Source organism: Meles meles, chromosome 19 (genome assembly GCF_922984935.1).
Source record: "Meles meles chromosome 19, mMelMel3.1 paternal haplotype, whole genome shotgun sequence".
Lineage (NCBI taxonomy): Eukaryota > Metazoa > Chordata > Mammalia > Carnivora > Mustelidae > Meles > Meles meles.
In genome coordinates, this window is record NC_060084.1 from 46206855 (window position 1) to 46229683 (window position 22829).

General features: G+C 58.9%; 1 protein-coding gene across 2 annotated transcripts; it reads left to right on the plus strand.

The window, feature by feature from the left end:
• On the plus strand, positions 1-22341 carry LTBP4 (latent transforming growth factor beta binding protein 4). 2 transcript variants are annotated; one of them, XM_045988121.1, is made up of 30 exons: positions 2-298; positions 3548-3739; positions 3923-4170; positions 4247-4349; positions 4758-4832; positions 4946-5068; positions 5588-5752; positions 6364-6510; positions 6641-6748; positions 7121-7252; positions 7343-7468; positions 8240-8365; positions 8927-9169; positions 9654-9779; positions 9868-9987; positions 10828-10956; positions 11125-11250; positions 11658-11780; positions 11947-12078; positions 13067-13198; positions 13278-13403; positions 15210-15356; positions 16733-16999; positions 17276-17347; positions 17669-17797; positions 17984-18130; positions 19035-19187; positions 19856-20236; positions 20677-20829; positions 21905-22341. In XM_045988121.1, exons 1-30 carry the CDS (start codon positions 58-60, stop codon positions 22057-22059), a joined length of 4647 nt encoding a protein of 1548 aa, XP_045844077.1. In that variant the 5' UTR covers positions 2-57; the 3' UTR covers positions 22060-22341. The 2 variants fall into 2 exon arrangements, with proteins under 2 accessions (XP_045844078.1, XP_045844077.1); XM_045988122.1 differs by lacking the exon at positions 13278-13403 and having other exon boundaries at positions 1-298.
• Positions 22342-22829: the final 488 nt, after the last annotated feature.

Below are 22829 nucleotides of genomic sequence, written 5' to 3' on the forward strand. Positions count from 1 at the left end.
GGCCGGGCCCCTCGGGCGGGCTGGGGCGGCGGCGCGGCGGAGCGCGGCGCTGCAGCCATGGCGGGCGGCGCGCGGGTGTCGCTATTGGTGCTGCTGGCGCTGCTCGGGCCGCAGCCCGTGCTGAGCCGGCCCCGAGAGCGCCTCCGCGTGCGCTTCACCCCGGCCGTGTGCGGCCTGCGCTGCGTCCATGGCCCCACCGGCTCCCGCTGTACCCCGACCTGCGCGCCCCGCAACGCCACCAGCGTGGACAGCGGCGCGCCCGGCGGGGCGGCCCCGGGGGGACCCGGCTTCCGCGCCTGTGAGTGCGGGGTGGTGGTCCCGGGGGAGGGGTTCCCTGGGGGAGGAGGGTCCCTGGGGATGGGCGAGACAGTCCCTCAGGGAGAGGGAGCCCAGATTCGGTATGCAGGAGTGCTGGGGAATCCCTGGGGTAGTTAAGGAAGGGGGACTTAAATTCCTGGCGTTTGGGGTTGAGCTCTGAGGGTCCCGATTTTGCAAGCAATGAGGATTCTCAGGGACCTGTGGCGTCCCACGTGAGGGGACTGGGGCCAGCTTTCATGCCTCTGAGTTAAAGCGGGAGGTACCAGAACTGAGGGGCCTGGAGCTTGGGGGAAGGGGGCCCCAATTCTGAGGTTGTACGGAATCCCTGGAGACCAAGGGGGGCTTCAGGGCCCTGAGGGGTGTCCCAGTTTCTGTCTTGGGTGGGAGGCATTATTAAAGTCCAGGGTGAGAATGCCCGTGAAGAGGGGGATTGGGGTGAGGAAAGTTGATCCCAAAAGCTGAGAGGAAAAGGGTCCCTAGAAGGAGGATCTCTGCAGGCCACTGAGTTGCAAAGGACCCACGTGGGAGAGAAATCCAGATAGGAGGCCTGGAGGAAGGGGCGCCCCCTGGGGGGCAGAGGGGACAGGAGGGTGTTCTCCCCGCACCCCTACAGTAGGAAGCCCCCCCCCTCAGGTGAGGTGGGGAGGGCCAGCCACCTGTTGGCCCCAGGATGCCGGGATGCGCGGGCTCTCAGGGTCGGGGCCTACCTGCCCCCAACCTCAGAGGCCCTCTGGAGTGGGGAGTGGGGGCCCCTGGCTCTGAGAACTCGCCCAGCCTGGCCCCCAGCCAATCCAGCCCTGGCCGGCGTGAGCTCATCTCCCGCCTCAGCCCCCGCCCGCTGCCACTCCCTCCCTCCTCCCCTCCCTCCTTCCTTCACTCACTCCCGGCCCAGCCCCAACGCGCCCGTGCCAGGCGCCGTGCCCAGGCGGGTGCCAAGCCCCTGGAGGCTCAGGAGGGGCATGTGAAGGGGGGCTGACCCTGGCAGGACCCCGATGTCCTCAGCTCCTTATTCCTCCAGAGGCGTGGGGCATGGAGTTGGCTGTACCCATGTAACCAGCCATCCCGGGTGTGGGAGCCCCAAGGGAGCTGGGTGGTAAGGTGGAGAAATGCCGCTGGAGGCTGGAAAATGCCCTGAGACCTAGCTGGATTACCGTGACCACCACCAGAGACCCTTCCTATTCTGGAACCGTGATTCCTAGTTAAGTTTCTCCTGCTACTCAATTAAGGACCCTTATTAGAGCACTCTGGAGTCCTGGGCCAACTCCCTTAAGTAGGGGAGCTCAGCATCTCAGCCTTCAGACCTTAAGCCTCCTCCCCACCCCATCAACAGACTCCAGAGACCAGCCCCTCCAGTAAAGTTCCCTCCCATTCTTCTGATGTAATCCCCCCAAACTGTGCCCCTCATCAGAGAAGTCTGTAGTATTGTCCCTCAGCTACTCCTCCCTACTTCTCAGAGAAACCCCAGATTACAAACCCTGTACAGCGATAACTCCATTCTCTCGCTGAATTCTCTTTCCACAAAAGACTACCATCCTCTTGTATTTCCAACTGAGTGCCATCAGATTCCTGATTCCTGTCTTTCCAAGCCCTGCTTTTCCAGCTGACCCCCTCCCCGGGAACTTCTGATCCATCTGTCTTCAGAGAACCCCAGAACTGCTCTTAGTCAGCTGGTTCTCACAAGAAGACTCTGCAGACACTGTACCCTTTATGCAGCCATTAATCCAAAAACTTGGGCACCTAATCCCTTAGCTGGGAGGGGATGGGGGACCCACAGTATCTAAGAATCTTCCCAGACAGTTGAGGCTCCTGTGTGCTGGGGACTCCCAGGGAATCCCACTTCTCCATGTAAACCCTGTTCTCAGCACCCTCAATTTGGCTGTCCCCCAGAAGGCACTAGAGTCCCGTTTTCTAGGTAACTCTCCCCCCCAAATTTAAGACTTCTAATGAAAGGGAGCTTTAGTTTCCTCTGAGCTAGGCTCTCTTTCCACTCTAGAAACCTTGAGCCATCTTTGAATCCCAAAGCACTGCACTCTTATCTGATCTTCCAGGAGTCCAGTCTCTACCCTTCTAAACAGAAGGGTCTCCCTCTCTGCTTTTCCCCTCTCCACTGTGTGGCTCAGAATCCCACACACGCCTTCCTGGACGGCCCCAGCCGCCTGCCCCCTTCCTCCCTCCGCACAGCTGTCTCCAGCTGTTTTCTGCAGCCCCAGGGGAGAAAGGGAGGGGGTGCCCTCTCAGGGTATGTCCGGCCTTCTTTGGCGCAGAGGACTCGGGGCTCCCCAAGGGTCCGGAATGCGGAGCCGCCGCCCTACCCCCGCCGCACCCCTCTCTTTGTTTACCCCGCCGCACAGCTGGCAGTGCCCCGCCCAGAGGTGGCCAGGGGCCCAGCGAGGGCGCGCAGAGGGGAGAGAAGGCGCGTCCCCGTCGCGGCCCCGCCCCGGGGCTGCAGGAGGCGGGAAGGCAGAGCGAGAACTCTGCAGCCAGAGCCGGAGGGGACGTGGGCGGAGACAAAGCGCGGTGGGTGGGGCTAGGACGCCCCGATAGCCAGGGAGGTGGGGCGGGAGGAGCGTGAGCTGGGGGGAATCGGCGTGAGGAAAGGCGGGTGGGCGGGGCTAAAGGCAGCTGGTTAAACACCTTGACAGCCGAGGTTTAGAATCCGGTGGATAGAAGGTAATGTGGGCGAGTAGCTTAGAAGGGGACGCACAGCCAGTAGACGGAATCTGAGTGCCGTGGACCTCTGCAGATGGGATGTGCGTGTGCCTAGAATGGTAAAGAGACAGAGTTGGGAGACGGGAGTGGTGCCAGGGAGGTGGCCAAAATGTCGATTTAGTCAATGGAAGAAACCAGCGCCAGGCCTGCGTAGCTAAAGACCCAGCCAGATGATTAGATGGGCGGGGCTAACTGCTTAGGAAAGAGCGAGAGTGGTCCGGGCTGAACCAATGGGCGGGGACAGCGCTGTCTGGGTGGGGCTGGAACGCCTGGACCCGGCCTCAAAGTGGGACTGGAGAAGAAGGGCGGAGTGACCTGAGAGTGAATGAAGAGCGGGAGGGCCTGGGGACCTGATCCAGGGGGCGGAGCTATACCAAAGGGCTGGACGACGGGACCCAGCCAGTGCAGGTGGCCAGGGTTGGTGGGGGTGAAACAAGACAGCTCAAGGCAGAGCGACTTATAACGATGTCGTACTTTGAATATAACGTTAAGGTCTGAGCTAGCCTCTCTCTCCCCCCAGTCCTGTGTCCCTTGATCTGTCACAACGGCGGTGTGTGCGTGAAGCCTGACCGCTGCCTCTGTCCCCCGGACTTCGCTGGCAAGTTCTGCCAGCTGCATTCTTCGGGCGCCCGGCCACCGGCCCCAGCCATGCCGGGCCTCACCCGCTCGGTGTACACCATGCCACTGGCCAACCACCGCGACGACGAGCACGGTGAGGAAAATGAGGCCCGGGTCCCCTCTGCCCCATCTGTTCACTATCTCGCCGTTTCTCCGACCCTTATCTTTCCTGCCTTCCCCGGAGTACCCTTCTCCAGCGCGCCCTTCTCCGCATTCCTAGTCCCAGTCCATAAGAACCCGTGGCGACACCCCTTTGCCCTGCCGTGCCTCCCTCCAGGCGTGGCGTCCATGGTGAGCGTCCACGTGGAGCACCCGCAGGAGGCGTCCGTGGTGGTGCACCAGGTGGAGCGTGTGTCCGGCTCTTGGGAGGAGGCGGACGCGGAGGCAGTGGCACGGGCGGAGGCGGCGGCGCGGGCGGAGGCGGCGGCGCCCTACACGGTGCTGGCACAGAGCGCGCCGCGCGAGGACAGCTATTCGGATGCCTCCGGCTTCGGTTACTGCTTTCGGGAGCTGCGCGGAGGCGAAGTGAGACGAGGCGGGTGGGGAGGGGCCCGGAGCGTGCCACCACGCGGGTGTGCGCTCACCCAACACTTTTCCGTAGTGTGCGTCCCCGCTGCCCGGGCTCCGGACGCAGGAGGTGTGCTGCAGAGGGGCAGGCTTGGCTTGGGGCGTTCACGACTGTCAGTCATGCTCGGAACACCTGGGTAAGCCCCAGGACGTCCCTGAGGTGCTCGGAGCTGGGGAGAGGTGATAACCCCGTGGCTCTTGGTACTCTGCCCACAGACAAACCGTATTCACAAAATCAAGCCACACCTGCCCAGCTGTGGGGATCATTTCCAGTCTAGAGCTATTCATACCGCTCTGGGACTGCCCACTCCACTTTCTAACTTTGGCTATTCTGTTCTCACCCCACCTTTATGCCACGGCCCCACTCATGCATGTCTGGAGCCTCCCAAGTTGCCTTCTGTCCCACCTCCGACCCAAGGCTCTTGCTGCACTGAAGGCACCCTCAAGTCGCACCCAACATCCTTTAACCCTTCCCATCCCTCTTGTCCCCGCCCACCTATTTTCGCTCCTCCCGCCCCTGGCCCACCCCTCTCTTCTCTCCACAGGGATTTCAGACCGAGTAGGCACCCCGGATGGACCGTGTCCAACCGGCTTTCAAAGGGTTAATGGGTCCTGCCAAGGTGAGCTGGGGGGTGCGGAGGGCACGGGGCAGGAGTGGGAAGGGTTTGGCTCAAGAGCTGGGCTGGCAGGGAGCTCAGCCCTGAAGCTACTGAGACCACGGCATTCCTGGCAGATGTGGATGAGTGCGCGACCGGTGGGCGCTGCCAACACGGGGAGTGCGCGAACACACACGGCGGGTACACGTGCGTGTGCCCCGACGGCTTCCTGCACGACTCGTCCCGCAGCAGCTGTATCTGTGAGCCACCGGGAGGGGGCTGAGGCTGTATCCCGAGTCTGTCCTCCCAGCCCTCAGACCCATTCCAGAGCATTCCTGGGCCTTAATTCCCTTAGACTCCCCAGGTCCTCCCAGACCCCCGCCCCATCACTCTTACTACACCCCGCTCAGAACGTCTCAGACTTTTACACACCCTCGGACTCCCTAGACCTTCTTCAGCCCCTCTAACCTTTAGGTCTGTATCCCTTCAGATCTTCAGATTTTCTTCAGCTCCTCTCAGGCCCCGAATCCCTTCGTCTCCCTCCAACACCAGACCTTCTGCAGACCCCGAGATCCTTCTCAGATTCCCTCATTCCCTCCTCAGGCCCCAAACCTTTCTCAGACCTCCAGACCCCTCACCTCTCCTTCTGACACTCTCAGACCTCTTCGGAATGGCCTTTACACCCATTAAAGCCTCCCAGGGGCTATCCTGTCTCCCAGATCCCCTACTTCCGCTACACTCCCAAGCCCGCCCTGAATAATTTTCACCCCTACCGCCAGCCCAGCACGTGATCTCAGAGGCCAAAGGGCCCTGCTTCCGCGTGCTCCGTGACGGTGGCTGCTCGCTGCCCATTCTGCGCAACATCACCAAGCAGATCTGCTGCTGTAGCCGCGTGGGCAAAGCCTGGGGTCGAGGCTGCCAGCTCTGCCCACCCTTCGGCTCAGGTGAGCGTCTCCCGCCTTGGCCTGTCTCTAGACTTGACTAACTTGGTGCCCACTCTAGGCCCCGCCCCCGGGCCCTAGCCTTGGCCACGCCCCCAGCCCCTGAGACCCTCCCACTAGACTCGGGCCGGGCCCCACCCCACCTTTGGTCACACCCACCCCTGAGACACACCCCTGAGTCACCGCCAGACTTGACAACCCCTAGCCCCTTGGATATGCTCCTTGCCCAACCATGTCCCCAAGCTTTGGCCAGACCCGAAGTTCCTGAGACCCTGCCTTCAGCCTAGGTTCCTTCTTGGGCTCCACCCCAGACATCCTCTTTCCTGAGACACTTCCCCGGCAGTCTGCCTTCTGCTTAAAGCCAGACCCTTCGACAGACTCTCAACCCTTGTCCCTGTCCCTATCCCAAATAAGGAAGAACACCCTTGGTCGCACCGTTAGCCTCTGAGATGTCCCATTCTTTGGCCAGGATACTACCCCAAACCAGCATCCAACCCAAACCCCTGACCCAAACCTAAAGCCAAGCCCTGCCCCCAGTCAAGGCCAGATTCTAGACTCCTTTTCTCATTCCCTCCTACTTTCACATTCTGTCTCTCTCCATCCCTTGTTCCCAGAGGGTTTTCGGGAGATCTGCCCTGCTGGCCCTGGCTACCACTACTCGGCCTCTGACCTCCGCTACAACACCAGACCCCTGGGCCAGGAGCCACCCCGGGTGTCCCTGAGCCACAGGGCTCCACCCTCCACCCCTAGGCCACCCACAGGTGAGCTGGCTTCTGGAGGAGGAGATGCCATCTCCAAGGGGAGGCCTCAGCCTCATAAGGAAAAGAGGAAAGAGAGGAGGGGGGGCACCCAAATCTAGGTCTCCATTTACTGGTACCCCTTCTTTGCCAGGCTTTCTGCCCACCCGCCGTCCAGAACTCCCACCTGAGCACAGGCCGGGCCCTGAGCTTCCCCTGCCCAGCATCCCTGCCTGGTCTGGTCCTGAGATCCCTGAATCAGGTGCAGTAGAAGGAATCGAGGGCATCGGTGGGGTATTACAGGTGGGGGTTCTAGGGGGGAGCTCCAAGGTGAAGATCTCAGGATAGGGATGTTACAGCAGGAGGAGTTAAGGAACGGGTGAGAAGACAGAAAGGTTTCGACGGTCAAGTGTTGGGTAACATTAGGAGCTGGTGTCATACAGGCCTGGGTTCAAGTTCTCTGTCAATTAAGCAAGTCATTTAACCTCTCTGAGCTCAGAAGTGGACTTGCGGAGGGACATCCATGAGGGTGCCTTAGGCAGAGGATGGGAGGGGACTGTACTGGGATGAAGGGGACAGAAGATTCAGAGATGGGGGAACCCTGGCTGTCTGGACCGCGCCGCCCCCCCACCAGGTTCCTCGGCAGGCGTGTGTCAGCGCAATCCCCAGGTGTGTGGCCCGGGACGCTGCATCCCGCGGCCCAGTGGCTACACCTGCGCGTGCGACTCTGGTTTCCGGCTCAGCCCGCAGGGCACACACTGCATCGGTGAGCCTGGCAGAGGGGGTGGATGGAGGCGGGGCGGGGGGGGGGTGGCTCTGCCAATCGCCTCCTGACCAGCCCCGTCCATGCCCTCAGACGTGGACGAGTGTCGCCGCGTGCCCCCGCCCTGTGCTCCCGGGCGCTGTGAAAACACGCCAGGCAGCTTCCATTGCGTGTGTGGCCAGGGCTACCGAGCGGGCCCGCGGGCTTCGGAGTGCTTGGGTGAGGAATCCGCCCCGCCCAGCCCCAGGCCCCACCCCTGCCCGGGTGGCCCTCCAGCAGTTCCCTCCCTCCCGCGATTCCCCACGCTTCTGCTCCGGTCCCCCACCCCGCCCCCGCGATCTGTTCCCGCTCTCCCTTTGGCCCCACCACTGCCTCTTCGGCGCCCAGCCCGCTCTTCCCGTCGGGACGGGCCCCTGCTGTACAAGCGCCCGGCTTCTCTCCCGGATCCGGTCCGGCTCCGCTCCTCCCCCGGCCCCGCCCCCTCCATGTTCCCGACGGGCTCCCGCCCTCCCCCCGGCTCCGCCCCTGTTCTACACCCGCATCCTATCCCCTGACCACGACCCACGATTCCCACCCTGCCGCACCTCTGCCCCGTCCTCACCCCGCACAGCCCCTTCCCTCGCTCCTGTCTTCCCTTTGTTCGGTCCCCAAAGCTGCCCTTCCCGCCCTAGCCCTGCCCAGGTCCTGCCCTCCCCAAATTGCCCCCCTCGCAGTTCTTCTCTCCGCCTCTGCCCTGGCCAGGTCCCCAGTCGTCGAATGGTCCTCCCCTCTCACCTGCCCTCCTCCCTCCTTCCCCGCCTACTCCTTAAACCTATCCACTCCCGGCCGTTCTACTGCCGCTGGCTCCCGCCCCAGTGTGGCCCCGGCCCAAGTTCGGCTCCGCCCCTGCCCTCCCCACCTCCCATCCTCCCTGAGCCCTCTGAAGGCGGGCGTCGGGGGAGTGAGGGGGAGTGTCTGCCCCAGTCTCAACCTCCGGGTTGGTGCCTGCAGACGTGGACGAGTGCCACCGCGTGCCGCCGCCGTGTGACCGCGGGCGCTGCGAGAACACGCCAGGCAGCTTCCTGTGCGTGTGCCCCGCTGGGTACCAGGCGGCTCCCCACGGTGCTGGCTGCCAGGGTGAGGAACTGGGAGGGGCTGAGGGGAAGGGGGTGTGGGGGAAAAGGTAGAGCAGCAGTGATGAGGGATAGAGAAACTGAGCAATGAGGCAGGGGGAGACTGATTGCTGCGAGACGGAGGGGCCAGGTTCTAAGAGCCAGGCAGGCAGCCTAATGGCTGTAGAGACAGACTGACATGGGGATGGAGAGGCCGGGTGGTCAGAAACAGAAAAGCTGAGTCATGGAAGATGGAGAAGCAGAAGGATGGAGGATGGAGATGTCAGTTACCGGGGAAAGGGGTAGAGTTACCAATAGTGCAGAAAGAGACCAAATGATGGGGACTAGAGTTCTAGGAGGGCGACTGGAAGCTTAGGGATTGAGAAGGTAGAGGGATGGAGGATGGAGAATTTGAATAATGGAGAAGAGGAGGTAGAATGAGGCAGACAAGGAGGCGGAGTGATGGGACAGGAGGCAGAATGATGGAGAGGGGAAAGTGAAAGTGTTGGAGGTCAGGGAGGCAGAACAGAGTGTGGGTGTGGGGGGGCATAAAGGTGTGACTCTGGCTGGCCCGTTGCCCTGGCAGATGTGGACGAGTGCACGCAGAGCCCGGGCCTTTGTGGCAGAGGGGTCTGTGAGAACCTGTCCGGCTCTTTCCGCTGTGTTTGCCCGGCTGGCTTCCGGGGCTCAGCGTGTGAAGAAGATGTGGATGAGTGTGCCCAAGAGCCACCGCCCTGCGGGCCAGGCCGCTGTGACAACACAGCGGGCTCCTTCCATTGTGCCTGCCCTGCTGGCTTCCGCTCCCGAGGGCCGGGGGCCCCGTGCCAAGGTGAGGGTGCTGGGTCCAGGTCCATCCCACCCCCACTGGCTGTGGGGACTGGAGAGAGACATGGTTGGGGAGTAGAGAGACAGGGTGGTGGGGCTTGGTGATAGAGAACAGGGGCACAGGAGTGGCGGTACCGAGAGGGTGGGGAGGGTTTGACTTTAGAGTCTTCTCCCCTTTCTCCGAATGTGACCGTGCTCTCCATTCCTCCTCCCTTTTGGAATGACTCATGTGCTTGTCTGGGGAGGGGACCACCCTGAGGTGGAGAGGGCAACACGTAGGAGGTGGGGTCCTACTAGCTTCCCCATGGCAGCTGGAAGGACCATTGATGGGGGTCCGGGAAAGGTGTCTGTTCTCCTGGGAGTGGGATGAACCTGGGCAAAGTCCAGGAGACTGCCTCCAGCCCGGAATGTCGGAGTAGATGGTGAAAGCAATGGAGATGATTGGGTCCAGGCCCCTTTCTCAGTCCCACTGGTCCCCTCTCCCCCAGACGTGGATGAGTGTGCCCGTAGCCCACCGCCCTGCGCCTATGGCCGGTGCGAGAACACAGAAGGCGGCTTCCAGTGTGTCTGCCCCACGGGCTTCCAACCCAATGCTGCCGGCTCCGAGTGCGAGGGTGAGGCCGGGGAGGGAGGGAGGAGTGTGGATGGGTGAGGTGGGCTCTGAGCTGCTCCTTCAAGGCCACCTTCTTCCCTGCCCCCCAGATGTGGATGAGTGTGAGAATCATCTGGCCTGTCCTGGGCAGGAGTGTGTGAACTCACCTGGCTCCTTCCAGTGTAGGGCCTGTCCTGCTGGCCACCACCTGCACCATGGCCGATGCACTGGTGAGACCAAGCCCCGGCTATGACCTTAGACCTGCATCTTGATCCATACCCTTCTAACCTGGACCTCAGTTTCCTGGACCATGACCCCTAGAGTCTGACTGTGACTCTTGACCTAGATTATGGGCCCCTGACCTGTATTGCAATTCCTGATCTGGACCATGAAACTTGATCCTGAATGCAACATCTAATTCTGTGACCCATGAACCCTCAACTTGGCTGTGACATTTGACTCTAACCATTACCCCTGCTGATAAACACTCCCTACAACCCTGATAGCAATTGTAACCCTTTTAATCCTGACTGTCCCTTGACCCGGAATGTGACCTGTGACCCCTGAAACTGACTGTGACCCCTGACTCTCTGTGGCCTTTGATCCTGTCTCTCACTGCCCCTGCCCATTCTCAGAATTCCTTCCCTGGGGCCTGCTAGGGTTCATGACCCCTGACCTGACCCTGAGTAGAGGCAGAATTCTGGACCCTGACTCTCACCCCTGATCCGAATTGGTCTCAGATGCCAATCACTGACTCGGACCCCTGATTCAGCAGAATGGCTTGTAATACCTGGCCTCTTAACCTAATTAATTTCTGACCCCAGTCCTAGTCCAGAGTTCCTCCCTGACTCCAGGATCCTAGCACAGGGAATTCCCAGAAATCCAGGTTCACAGGATTATGGTCCCTAGAATCACAGAGTCTTGGTGTCCCCCACTCACTTCTGCCACAGAGCCTTCACCTCCTATCCAACCTGAGACACTACCCACCAACTGCTCCAGACCCCTCAGCCCCAAGGGGATCCTTGCAGTGTCCCTAGACCAGACCCCTTCTGAAACTTGCGTTCCCACAGATGTGGACGAGTGCAGCTTGGGTGCTTCCTGCGGCCCCCATGGCCACTGCACCAACACTGAAGGCTCCTTCCGCTGCAGCTGCGAGCCGGGCTACCGCGCGCCCTCTGGTCGGCCTGGGCCCTGCGCAGGTGGGTAGAGCAGGGGAGAGGGCGGAGACGGGTCGGAGAACTTGGGAATCCAGGGGTCTGCCTTTCTAGGCAAACGCTGTTGGAGAGGTGGACGCTGGACTACCAAGCTGTGGGTGGGGCTTGCGGGCAGAGTTGCTCCTTGGAGTCCCATCTCTCCCCGTATGCTAGACGTGAACGAGTGCCTAGAGGGCGACTTCTGTTTCCCCCACGGCGAGTGCCTCAACACAGATGGCTCCTTTGCCTGCACTTGCGCCCCCGGCTACCGGCCCGGACCCCGTGGAGCCTCTTGCCTCGGTCGGTACCCAGGCTGGGTCTGGACCGGGAAAGGGTGGGCTTACACCGAGAAAATCAGGACTAGGAGAGGGCGGAAGGCGGAGTCTGAATTTTAAGACTGCGGTCGCAAAGCTTTAACCCACTGAGCCACCCAGGTGCCCCGGTCGCAAAGCTTTAAAGCCGGGATTGTGGAGCCTCCTGGTGGTGATCAGGGAGGGGCGGGGTTTGGAGGGGAGAGGGGTGGAGTCGGAATAAATTGTGCCTTGATTGGAGAGGGCGGGGCCTGAACCCGTCGGAGGGGAGGGGCTTGCAGGAAAAGGAGGAGCCTAAGGCGGGCAGGGAAAAGAGTCGGAGGCCTCAGTCAGAGGGGCGGGGCCTGCAATGCTAAGCGGCGGAGGTGGGCGGCGGTTTCAAATGTGGTCCCGCAGACGTGGACGAGTGCAGCGAGGAGGACCTCTGCCAGAGTGGCATCTGTACCAACACCGACGGCTCCTTCGAGTGCGTCTGTCCTCCCGGACATCGCGCCGGCCCAGACCTCGCCTCCTGCCTGGGTGAGAGGCGCCTTCCGGCCCAATCCCTGCCCCTTCTCTCCCATTAGGCTCTCCTCCGCTGCTTCCTCCCTACCCCCCCCCCCCCCCCCCCCGCCGCTCACCTGTTCTTCTTTGCCTCCCAGACTCCCCTGCTTCCCCCATTTCACTGCTCTGCCTCCTTCCTCAGACGTGGACGAATGTCGGGAGCAGGGCCCTGCCCTGTGTGGGTCCCAGCGTTGTGAGAATTCCCCGGGTTCCTACCGCTGTGTCCGAGACTGCGACCCTGGCTACCACGCGGGCCCTGAGGGCACCTGTGATGGTGAGACTACTCTCCTTCCCCACCCCTGCCCCTAGGACAAGTTGCTGGAATCAGCTCTCTCGGGGACTTACGGAGGAGCACCCTGCCTTCGGGACTTGAGGGGAGGGAAGGAGCCCCCAACCCGTGCACTTAACCGTGTCTCCATCTCTGTGGTGGAAATAAGCCACCAGTGTGCCCTTGCATTTTCTCGTGGAGGTGAGGTGGGAGGATTGGGGGAGCAAAAGAAATGACTTGGGCTCTCTGGCTACCAGACCTCTGATCCGTGGAAGCCTAGTTTCAGGGGACCTCATTCGAATTCCACAAGAATTCATTAAACACCTGTGTGTCAGGCACTGAGGGTGCAAAAGGCATCGAGTCAAACAAAGTCCCTGCCCTCATGGAGCTGATGGGGGATGGGGAGGGGGTGGAGAGAGATGGGCAGTAAATACACAAATAGATTCAGGTTCATTCAGCAAACACTTTGGGGGCACCTACTGGGTGTCAGGCACAGTTCTACACCTTGGGGATACGGGCTGGGGGAGGGGGTTGGTGGCGGAAGCCAGACAGACACAAGTCCCAGCATGGTGGAGTTTGTAGTCTAGGGAGGGGACAGTTGGTATGCCAAGAGACACATGGATAATATAATATCTAGTTTAAGAAGGAAAATAGAGCAGGAAAAATGGGCATAGATGATAGAACAGTGGGGGAAGGGATGCTAGGAGGGCTTGACCTTGACACCTGAATGAAATGAGAGAGGGAGCCATACAGAGAGTTGAGGGAAAAGTGTTTCTGATGGAGGGAACAGCGAGTGCAAAGGCCCTGAGGTGGGACCATGTTTGAACTGTGTGAGAAATGGCAGTAAGAACTTAAGAGTCTTTAGAAGCTCAGACTCCTAGAATACCAGATTTATAGAGACTTCTCAGCCACAGGAACTGGAAGCAGCATCAGGAGCTTGTGAATCCAGTCCTGTGACTCCCCTCCCCTCCACCCATGCCACTCTTTTTTGCAGATGTTGATGAGTGCCAAGAATATGGCTCAGCGATTTGTGGAGCCCAGCGCTGTGAGAACACTCCTGGCTCCTACCGCTGCACACCAGCCTGTGACCCTGGCTATCAGCCCACGCCAGGGGGCGGATGCCAGGGTAGGTGTCCATCCGGCTTTGGGTGAGATGTGGAGGGGAGGGAAATTCCAGCAAGGGCCTGACTGTCTGGTGGTTGCAGATGTGGACGAATGCCGGAATCGGTCCTTCTGCGGGGCCCACGCCGTGTGCCAGAACCTGCCCGGCTCCTTCCAGTGCCTCTGTGACCAGGGATACGAGGGGGCCAGGGACGGGCGTCACTGCGTGGGTACGGGGCTCCAGGGGGTGGATGGGTCCAGAGGGTGGGGAAGAGGTTGGTCAGGCCCTGCTCCCCTCTGCAGACCCAAACAGCTCTGAGTTCACATTTGCTGTGAATCAGTAAGAACACACTGGGCCTGTGGAACCTAGACTTGGAATATACATCATTTCCATATTGGTCAGGACTCCTTTTGGTTGCAAGCAACAGAAACGCTGTTCATTCAGATCTTGTTTGGGGAGGGCTTAAAAAAATACACGTGTAAAGTGTGTAAAATGCACACTAATCTTTTTTTTTTTTTTTAAGATTTATTTATTTATTTATTTGACAGACAGAGACTACAAGTAGGCAGAGAGGCAGGCAGAGAGAGAGAGGAGGAAGCAGGCTCCCTGCTGAGCAGAGAGCCTGATGTGGGGCGCGATCCCAGAACCCTGGGATCATGACCGGAGCCGAAGGCAGAGGCTTTAACCCACTGAGCCACCCAGGCGCCCCCACACTAATCTTTTTTTAATGCACACTAATCTTAAGGGCACATAAACATTTTTTTTCCCAACATTTTGTGAGGAAAGCGTCTACACGTACAAAAAATTGAAAGACCTTAAGAATGAATGTCCACACGGCCATGAGCTATATTCCATTATCATTCTTTTATTTCCTTCTTGGCTCACCTACCTGTCTGTAATCCACCTTCTCTCTAGGATTGGTTTAAAATTAAATCACAGGCATCAGTAGATTTCTCCCTAAGTTCTAAAGTATGTATAGCATTAACCAGAGTCCAGTAGGAGTTTCCAGATTTTTTCACTTGAGGTTCAATTTGCATACAGTGAGTTGTATGAATCCTAGTTTTTTGTGCATATATATATATATATATATATTTTTTTTTTTTTTTAAGTGGGCTCCATACTGAGCCAACGTGGGGCTTGAACTCACGACCCTGAAATCAAGACCTGAGCTGAGATCAAATAGTCAGATGCTTAACCGACTGAGCCACCCAGGCACCCTGTGTGCAAACACAACAGGCTTTATTTCTTTGAAGAGAATTAAAACTGTGAAGTCCTAGAAAATGTTTGAGCTTGAAGCACACTTGGATCCAGGGATTCTTTTTTTTTTTTTTTTGAAGATTTTATTTATTTATTTGGCAGGCAGAGATCACAAGTAGGCAAAGAGGCAGGCAGAGAGAGAGAGAAAGAGAGAGAGAAGGAAGCAGGATCCCTGCTGAGCAGAGAGCCTGATGCGGGGCTCGATCCCAGGACTCTGGGATCATGACCTGAGCCGAAGGCAGAGGCTTTAACCCACTGAGCCACCCAGGTGCCCCGGATCCAGGGATTCTAACAAGGCTAGCTGTCTCCTCCTCTCAGCCCTGCTTTCCTCTGTCGTATTTATTTTCAGGCAGACACTTCACAATGACAAAGAAGGCCCTAGCACCTCCAGGCTAACATCCTTAGCTTGGCAACCCTAGAGCTAAAGAGGGAGGCTCATTCTTGATATTCCTAGCAAAAGTCCCAGGACTGGCATTGACTGCCCCAGCGTGGCCACCATCCATCTCTCTGAACCAGAGAAATGCAGTAACCTGGTCGGCCATGCCTGGGACTCGGGTCTACTCGGAGTAGATTTAACCGTACTCAAAAATACATGAGTTGAAAATGGAGGAGCAGAAGGCTTCCAAGGGAAATCCAGGGTTTGTCCCCAAAAGAGAAGTAAATGATGGGGTCTGAGTCATTAAAAATACCCATTACATTTGGGTATTTAAGACTTTTAGAGCTTTGGAATCACAGACGTTTACAAACGTTGACCCTCGCCTCTGTCTCTTGCTCACAGACGTGAATGAATGTGAAACGCTACAGCGTGTGTGCGGAGCAGCACTGTGTGAGAATGTCGAAGGCTCCTTCCTCTGTGTCTGTCCCACCAGCCCTGAGGAGTTTGACCCCATGACTGGACGTTGTGTTCCCCCGCGAACTTCTGTTGGTAAGACTGATGCGTCTATTTAACTGATGGCTGCAGGGCTCACAGAAAAACGATGTGATCTAACCATTCCAGGCACAGACAGCTGCCATGTTAAATGCTGTTTTAAATGACAATAAAAAATTCAAAACACAGGGGTTAACACGGGTGGCGGGACTCGGCGTCAGCCCTGTCCCTAACTCGATACCAGATTCTTTCATTCAACAAATGTTAACAGGGCATCCACTGTGTTTAGGCCCTATTCTAGGTCCTAGGGACACAGTAGTGATGAAGAGAGACCACTCTATCTGTCTCTTTTTTTTTTTTTTTTTTTTTGAGACCACTCTGTCTTTAAGGGGCTCACAGACCAGAAGGGACAGGCAGAGATATCACCAGAGAGTGACAGCCAGAGAATCAGGGCTGGAAGGAGGAAGCCCAGGCCAGAGGGAACAAGGCTGTGCTGGGGCAAGGGGAGGGGATTATGGGAATCTGGAGGAGGTGCCTACCCCAGCCTGAGATGAAAGTCAGAGACGGCTTCCTATAGGAAGGGAGGTCTGAAGGACCTCCCTGTGGTAGGATGAGTAGAAATAAGCCAGGTGAAGTGGGTGAGGGAGGGCATTCTGGGCAGAGGATACAGCAAGGGCAAAGGCCTGGCAAAGCAAGCGAGGACCTGACCGGTTTGAGGACCAAAAGTAAGTTCAGGGTGGCATGCTGTACAGAGCAAGGGAAGGGGTGGGGACAAATGAGGCCACAGAAGGGATGCAGTGCCAGATCGCACGGATTTACCATCTTTGGGAGGTTGGCCTTTCCTGAGGGCACTATGGCACCCATGGGAGGGTTTTGAGTGGGAGAGAGATATAATCAGATTTTAAAACCTCCCTCCAGCTGCCCTGTGAAGGTGGACTGGAGTGGGTGACACTAGGGGCTGGGACCCTAGAGAGCGGGTGGGGCCAGGGACCTGGGCAGGAGAGGAGAGGACTAGACCAAGGCAGGGGACCGTGGGAGAGGAAGGGATGGTGGGTGGCAGAAGGCAAGAGGCCAGTGGACAGGCTGTGGGCTGCCTGATGGAAGAGAGAGATGTGTCCAGGCCTAAGGCTAGGTCTGGGAAGACTCTGGGGCCTGTTTGGAATGCATTGGATCTGAGGATCCAGGAGGTAAAACGGAGGCCAGAGACACCCCCCTTCTTCCCCTGCTTCCCAAACTGCCCCTGGGCCATGGGCCAGACACCTGGCAGGGTGTGAACTGGGGAGGCAAGAGATGGAGAAATGACAGGGAGTGAGAATGGATGAGGACAGATAGGGAGAGGTGTGGAGTTGGGTTCTGCCTCAGTTAACTCATCTATAACATGGGGGTGGGAGGCTCAGCCCACACTGGGCTAAATTAACCTCTTGCTTCCCTAGGCACATTCCCAGGCCCACAGCCCCAGGCTCCCGCCAGCCCGGGTCTGCCTGCCCGGCCACCTCCGCCATCCCCACCCCGCCGGCCCAGCCCACCCAGGCAGGGCCCTGCAGGCAGTGGGCGCCGGGAGTGCTACTTTGACACGGCAGCCCCAGATGCCTGTGACAACATCCTGGCACGGAACGTGACGTGGCAAGAGTGCTGCTGCACCGTGGGTGAGGGCTGGGGCAGCGGCTGCCGCATCCAGCAGTGCCCCAGCACTGAGACAGGTGGGCAGGGGCTACGGGGTGGATGGAGGGCTGAGGGTTTGGGTGGAGAGAGGGGGGCATGGGACTGGGACAGCAGACGCATTGGGACATGGGCTGGGGTACAGGAACTGCAAGGGTGAGCTGCCGGGTGGGCATGAGGCCAAGAGGTAAGCACAAAGGCAGGGGGACTGAAAACTTGGGTGATGAAGGGTGGTGCCTGGAGGCAAGAGTAAGCCCAGGGCCCAGGGCAGGGCCTGGGTGTAGCGTGTCTGTGCTCAGCCTTGTGTCTCTGTGCAGTGGAGTACCAGTCACTATGCCCCCATGGCCGGGGCTATCTGGCACCAAGTGGAGACTTGAGTCTTCGGAGGGGTAAGGCCAGACTTCAAGCCCCAAATCCCCCTCAGCCCCCAGGCCCTGCTCAGTCTCACCCGCTGGGTCTGTTCACCTCTCTCACCTCTATCTCTCTCACCGGTTCTTGGCCTCCCCCACTCCCCCACACCCCGTGCTCTCTCTCTAAACGCCACCTTTCCCTGTCTGTCTACCTCTGGGTCTCTGTCGCCACCTTTCGGTCCCTTTCTTCCCGGGTCAAGCCTCGGAGCCACCCATTCCCCCCATCCAGCCGCCCCACGCCCTGGCCCGCCCCCTTCTGTCGCTTGGTGCGGGGCGCGCCTCTGACCATCCTTCCCGCAGACGTGGACGAGTGCCAGCTCTTCCGAGACCAGGTGTGCAAGAGCGGCGTGTGCGTGAACACGGCCCCAGGCTACTCGTGTTACTGCAGCAACGGCTACTACTACCATGCCCAGCGACTGGAGTGCGTCGGTACGAGCCCCCCTCCCCTCGCTGCACCCCACCTCGTCTACCCCACCAGTCCCTCTCTGGAATGTGGCCACCGCCAGCAGGAAGTCCTTCCTGGAGTCTAGACTCCATCTGTCACTGTCAACGCGCTGGGCAACTGGGAAAGGATCGAGGGCTGCTTCCTAACCACTCCCTCCACGCCTCCCTTAGATAACGACGAGTGCGCGGACGAGGAGCCTGCGTGTGAGGGCGGCAGCTGCGTCAACACCGTGGGTTCTTACCACTGCACCTGCGAGCCCCCGCTGGTGCTGGACGGCTCCCGGCGCCGCTGCGTCTCTAACGAGAGCCAGAGCCTCGGTAGCCCCGCCCCCAGATCCGCCCGTCCCGCCCCTCGTCCCTCCTCTGGCTCCGCCTCACGCCCAGCCGGGGCCCGCCCCCACGCTCGGCCCCGCCCCCTCAAGCCCCTAACTCTAACCCCATTTCCTCGCGGTGTCTGAAGCTCCTATAGGCCGACTGGCGTGGTGTCCAGGGGTTCTCCCGAAAGCAGAGGTCCCAGGGGAGCCTGCCACTGGCTGGCCGTGTGTATCTGCACGTTGATTATAGCCCCGGGGCCCCGGCTTCCTTTCGGCATACTGGGTGCGCTGGCGATTGGTGGCTATGGGGAATTTTATTTCTGTTGCGGGACCTGGTTTTACTAAGCGCTGAAGCCGCGCTTCCTGTGATGATTTACCTGTGTGTCTCTGTCTCTTTCCACCTCTCTGGGCTTTCCGGAATTTCTGCCACTCTCGGGGTCTTTCTAGGTCTGTTTCTTTTCATTTCTCTCTTTCCCTCTTTCTGCATCTTTGCTTTCCTCTTTTTCTTGGAGTCTCTGATTCTTGGGACGTATTTGTCTCTATCTCTTTGATACTTTCTTTTTGCCCACTGACCTAAGTTCTCTTCTCCTTCCACGCCATGTTCTTACATTTCCCCCCGCCTCTCACCCCCCAAACACCCTGGAACTCCATTCAAACAGTGCTCAGATATAAAGAAACAACTGCCCTTCAGAGGCTGGGCTTGGAGAGAACCCTCTCAGACCCTACCTCCTGTACGACTGCCTCATTTCAGACCAAGCCCAGAAACTGCCTCAGAGGGCCTCCGGGAGGCAGATCACAGCTAAGGAGAAGCATCTGGTGTTAGGCACCAGGTGGCTGGGTTGCTCTAAGCATTTGGGAGGACCCGATCCTGCCTGTCCCATCCTGATGCACGCTGTCTCTGCCCTCAGATGACAACCTGGGAGTATGCTGGCAGGAAGTGGGAGCCGACCTCGTGTGTAGTCGCCCTCGGCTGGACCGCCAGGCCACTTACACAGAGTGCTGCTGCCTCTATGGCGAGGCCTGGGGCATGGACTGTGCCCTTTGCCCCGCCCAGGACTCAGGTACTGCCACCTGCCTGGACCACACCCAGGGGCCGAGACAGCCCACGAGACCCCTCCTTCCAGATCCTCTACCCTTAGGCCTGACCCCACCATCCTGGCCCACAGACCACAGTGTACTGGACACTCACTTCCAGGTGCCTAAGACCCAGCACACAATCCCAGAGACCCCCAAAGCTTGGCTCTTAAAACCCCTTAGTCCCCTGATCCTTAGCCCTTCGGAACTCGACCCCAGGCCCAAAACCCTCAGTCTTCCAGCTCCCCTGGCTCAGATCCCTTCCTATGCATCCTGGCCCCTTGGGCCGCCAGTTCCTGGGACTCCCCAGCTCTGGTCCCTAAAACACCTTGCATCTTATTTCTCTAGGCCCCTAGTCCAAGCTCCCAGGGGTCCCCCCAAATTCCAGCACTTGGACCCTGATTCCTACCAGCTGTCCTTAGTACTCTTGATCCCAGCAACTTGGAATCCGAGTCTCAGCCCTCAGCTGCCTAATCCTAGCTCCAGAACCCCTGATCCTGACCGAGGGATCCCAGCCCCCTCCTTTGAAGCCCCTCCCATTGCCTCAGCCCCAGGCCCTCCTCACTCCTCTGGTCTCCCCTTTCCACACTAGGACACGAATGGTGGGTGCTGAGGCTAGCCTGAGCTAACCATGAGGCTTGGCTCCTGTTTACAGATGACTTTGAAGCCCTGTGTAACGTGCTGCGCCCCCCTGCATACGGTCCCCCGCGGCCAGGTGGCTTTGGACTCCCTTACGAATATGGCCCTGACCTAGGTCCACCCTACCAGGGCCTTCCCTATGGGCCCGAACTGTACCCGCCAGCCGTGCTACCCTATGACCCTTACCCGCCTCCTCCTGGGCCCTTCGCCCGCCGGGAGGCCCCGTACGGAGCACCACCCTTCGACATGCCCGACTTTGAGGACGATGGCGGCCCCTACAGTGACTCTGAGGCTGCCGCACCACCTGGCCCAGGCAGCCGCTGGCGCTATCGGTCCCGCGACACGCGTGGCTCCTTCCCAGAGCCTGAGGAGTCACCTGAAGGTGGAGGCTATCCCGGTGAGCACTGCGGCCGAGGGATGGAGACTGAGATGGGGAGTTAGGGGTGCAGAGAGCTGGAGACAGGGAAGAGGGAGAGAAAGAGGATGAGATCCAGAAACACAGAGTAGCGGGGGGGGCGGGGGAGCATTAGCTCAGAGAGATGGGAAAACACAGATACGGTCGAAGAGAGCAACGGAGAGCGGTGAAGAAGAGGGACGGAAACACCTACAGACCAAGAGATGAGGACCACAGGAGAGCAGAGCGAGGGAAAACTGGCCTCACAGCGCCCCCCAGAGCCCCGGAGCGGGGACGCACAGTTTAGAAGAGGATACCCGGGAAAAAAAAAAAAAAGAAGAGGATACCGGGGCAGGGGCGCGGCCCCAGGGTGGGGGTTCAAGGGATGGGAGGCTGAGACACACACCCCAACAACAACCCCGGAGTCCCCGCCTTCTCTGCAGGCACCCTGTCTGGGCCCTACGAGGGACTGGAAGCGGAGGAGTGCGGGATCTTGGACGGCTGTGCCCACGGCCGCTGCGTGCGTGTCCCCGAGGGCTTCACTTGCGACTGCTTCAGTGGTTACCGCCTGGACATGACCCGCATGGCCTGCGTCGGTGAGGGGCGGCCAGAGCCAGCTTGCGCCGGGAGAGGGTGGACTACCTGACTCGAGCGGGGGTGGGGGGAGTCGGAGATGTCAAGGGGTCGGGCCAGATCACAGGGAGCCGGAAGGAGCTCCCGCACAGGGATGGGGCTTGCCTGCAGAAGCTGAGGTCAGGCTGCGAGGACCTCAGGGGGGCTGGGCTTGAAGCAGGATCGAGGCACCCTGAAGAATCCTGCAGATGCGATCTGCCGGTGCTACCTGGGGCGATTTGCTTGACCGCTTCCGAGAGCTTCCCTCTTCTCCTCTGTAGAATGGGAATATGAGTCAGGGCTGCCTAGTTTAGGGAGCAGTAAGGCAAAGTGGTTATAGTCAAGGACGCCGGGGGAGTGGGACAGACCTCAGGCTCAGTCTAGCAATGTGCTGTGTGACCCTGGACAGGTCATTGACCCTTTAGTTTTTTGCATTCAAAAAATGAGCATAGTTGTAGAACCCATTTCATAGAGTTGTGACCATCATCAATACTGATTGACAATGACACCGAGGCCTGTGTGTAAACCAAGGCTCAGAAAAGAGGACTGAGTGTCCCAAGGACTCACAGCCAAGAAATAGCAGGGAAATGAGGACTCAGAGACTGTGAGAGCTGGTCTGAGAACTCGCTGGGCAGAAAGGGGGCTTGCTGTGTGATATTGGGCAAGGAGCTTCCCCAGGCTGGGCCTCAGTTTGCCCGGATGGCAACGGGATCACGGTACCTATTATTAGGAGGATAAGTACATGTAATGTGCTTTAAACAATGTCTGGTATAGAGAGCAAGCATTGGTTGTTGTGATATCATTATCAGTATTATTTTCCTAACAAAAACCTAGTGACCTAAGGGCTACCATCCCCATCTCACAGAACACAAAGCTGAGGCACAGAGAGGTTAAGCCACCTGCCCAGGCTCACACAGCCAGCAGGTGGTAGTGGCCGCAGTCGACTCCAAGTAGGAGTTTCAGCATTTGCACTCCTTTGCCTCAGGAGCCCCAGGGGCCAGACAAGTGGGCTCCGGGGTCCCGAGGCCTGAGCAGGGCTCCCTGTACCTCCTTCTGCAGACATCAACGAGTGTGATGAGGCTGAGGCAGCCTCCCCGCTCTGTGTCAACGCACGCTGTGTCAACACCGATGGCTCCTTCCGCTGTATCTGCCGCCCAGGATTCGCACCCTCGCACCAGCCACACCACTGCACTCCTGCCAGGCCGCGGGCCTGAGCCTCTGTGGCCCCAGGCCCTTTGCTCCACACCTGAGCATGCAGGTCCCTGCCACGCACCCTCCTGCCCGCTTGTGTTCATGAGCAGGAGGTGCCTGAGGGCCAGCAAGGAGGGACACATGAAGCATGAACTGATGGAAAGAGGGATGCCTTTCACCGCTCCTGCCACCCTCAGACCCTCCTACTGACGCTGCGGGGCCCTGGGACTAGCCCATGGGCGCCTTCATGTTCCCTCTCCTTTTTATAAAAATTTTCAATTAAAAAACACCTATTTTGTACCTTCTGCTTCAGTCTGCCTGTGTATCTTTCTCCTCCTATGTCTGTTTCTCTCTGTCTCTCTTTTCTCTCTGGCTCTTGTCTTTCTGCTTCATTTTCTCTATGACACAGGGACATAGTCTCTGTGTCTGTGTATTTTTTCCTATCTCTCTAATCTCGGGAGAGATCCCCTCTCCCCACCCTCCACCCCTGCCGTGTGGGGTCTTGGTCAGAGGGCTCCTTCTTTTCTTAGCTAGAGGGGGCCCTAGATTTACCCTACTCCCCAGAGTCAAAAGCTATTCTGGGAACAAGTGGGACTTGGGAGGTGGTGGGGGCTGGAATCCCTGGAGGGATGAACGGAAGAGACCTGGACCTCCAGCTAGGAGCAGGGAGTGGCCGTCCTGGTGGGTGGCCTGTGCAGGGACATGTGGAAGCGACAATGAGCTGTGTGTGTTATGCTGAAGTGTCCTGGCCAAGCCTCCCTACCCCAGTGACCCCTGCCTACTTTCTGGCCAT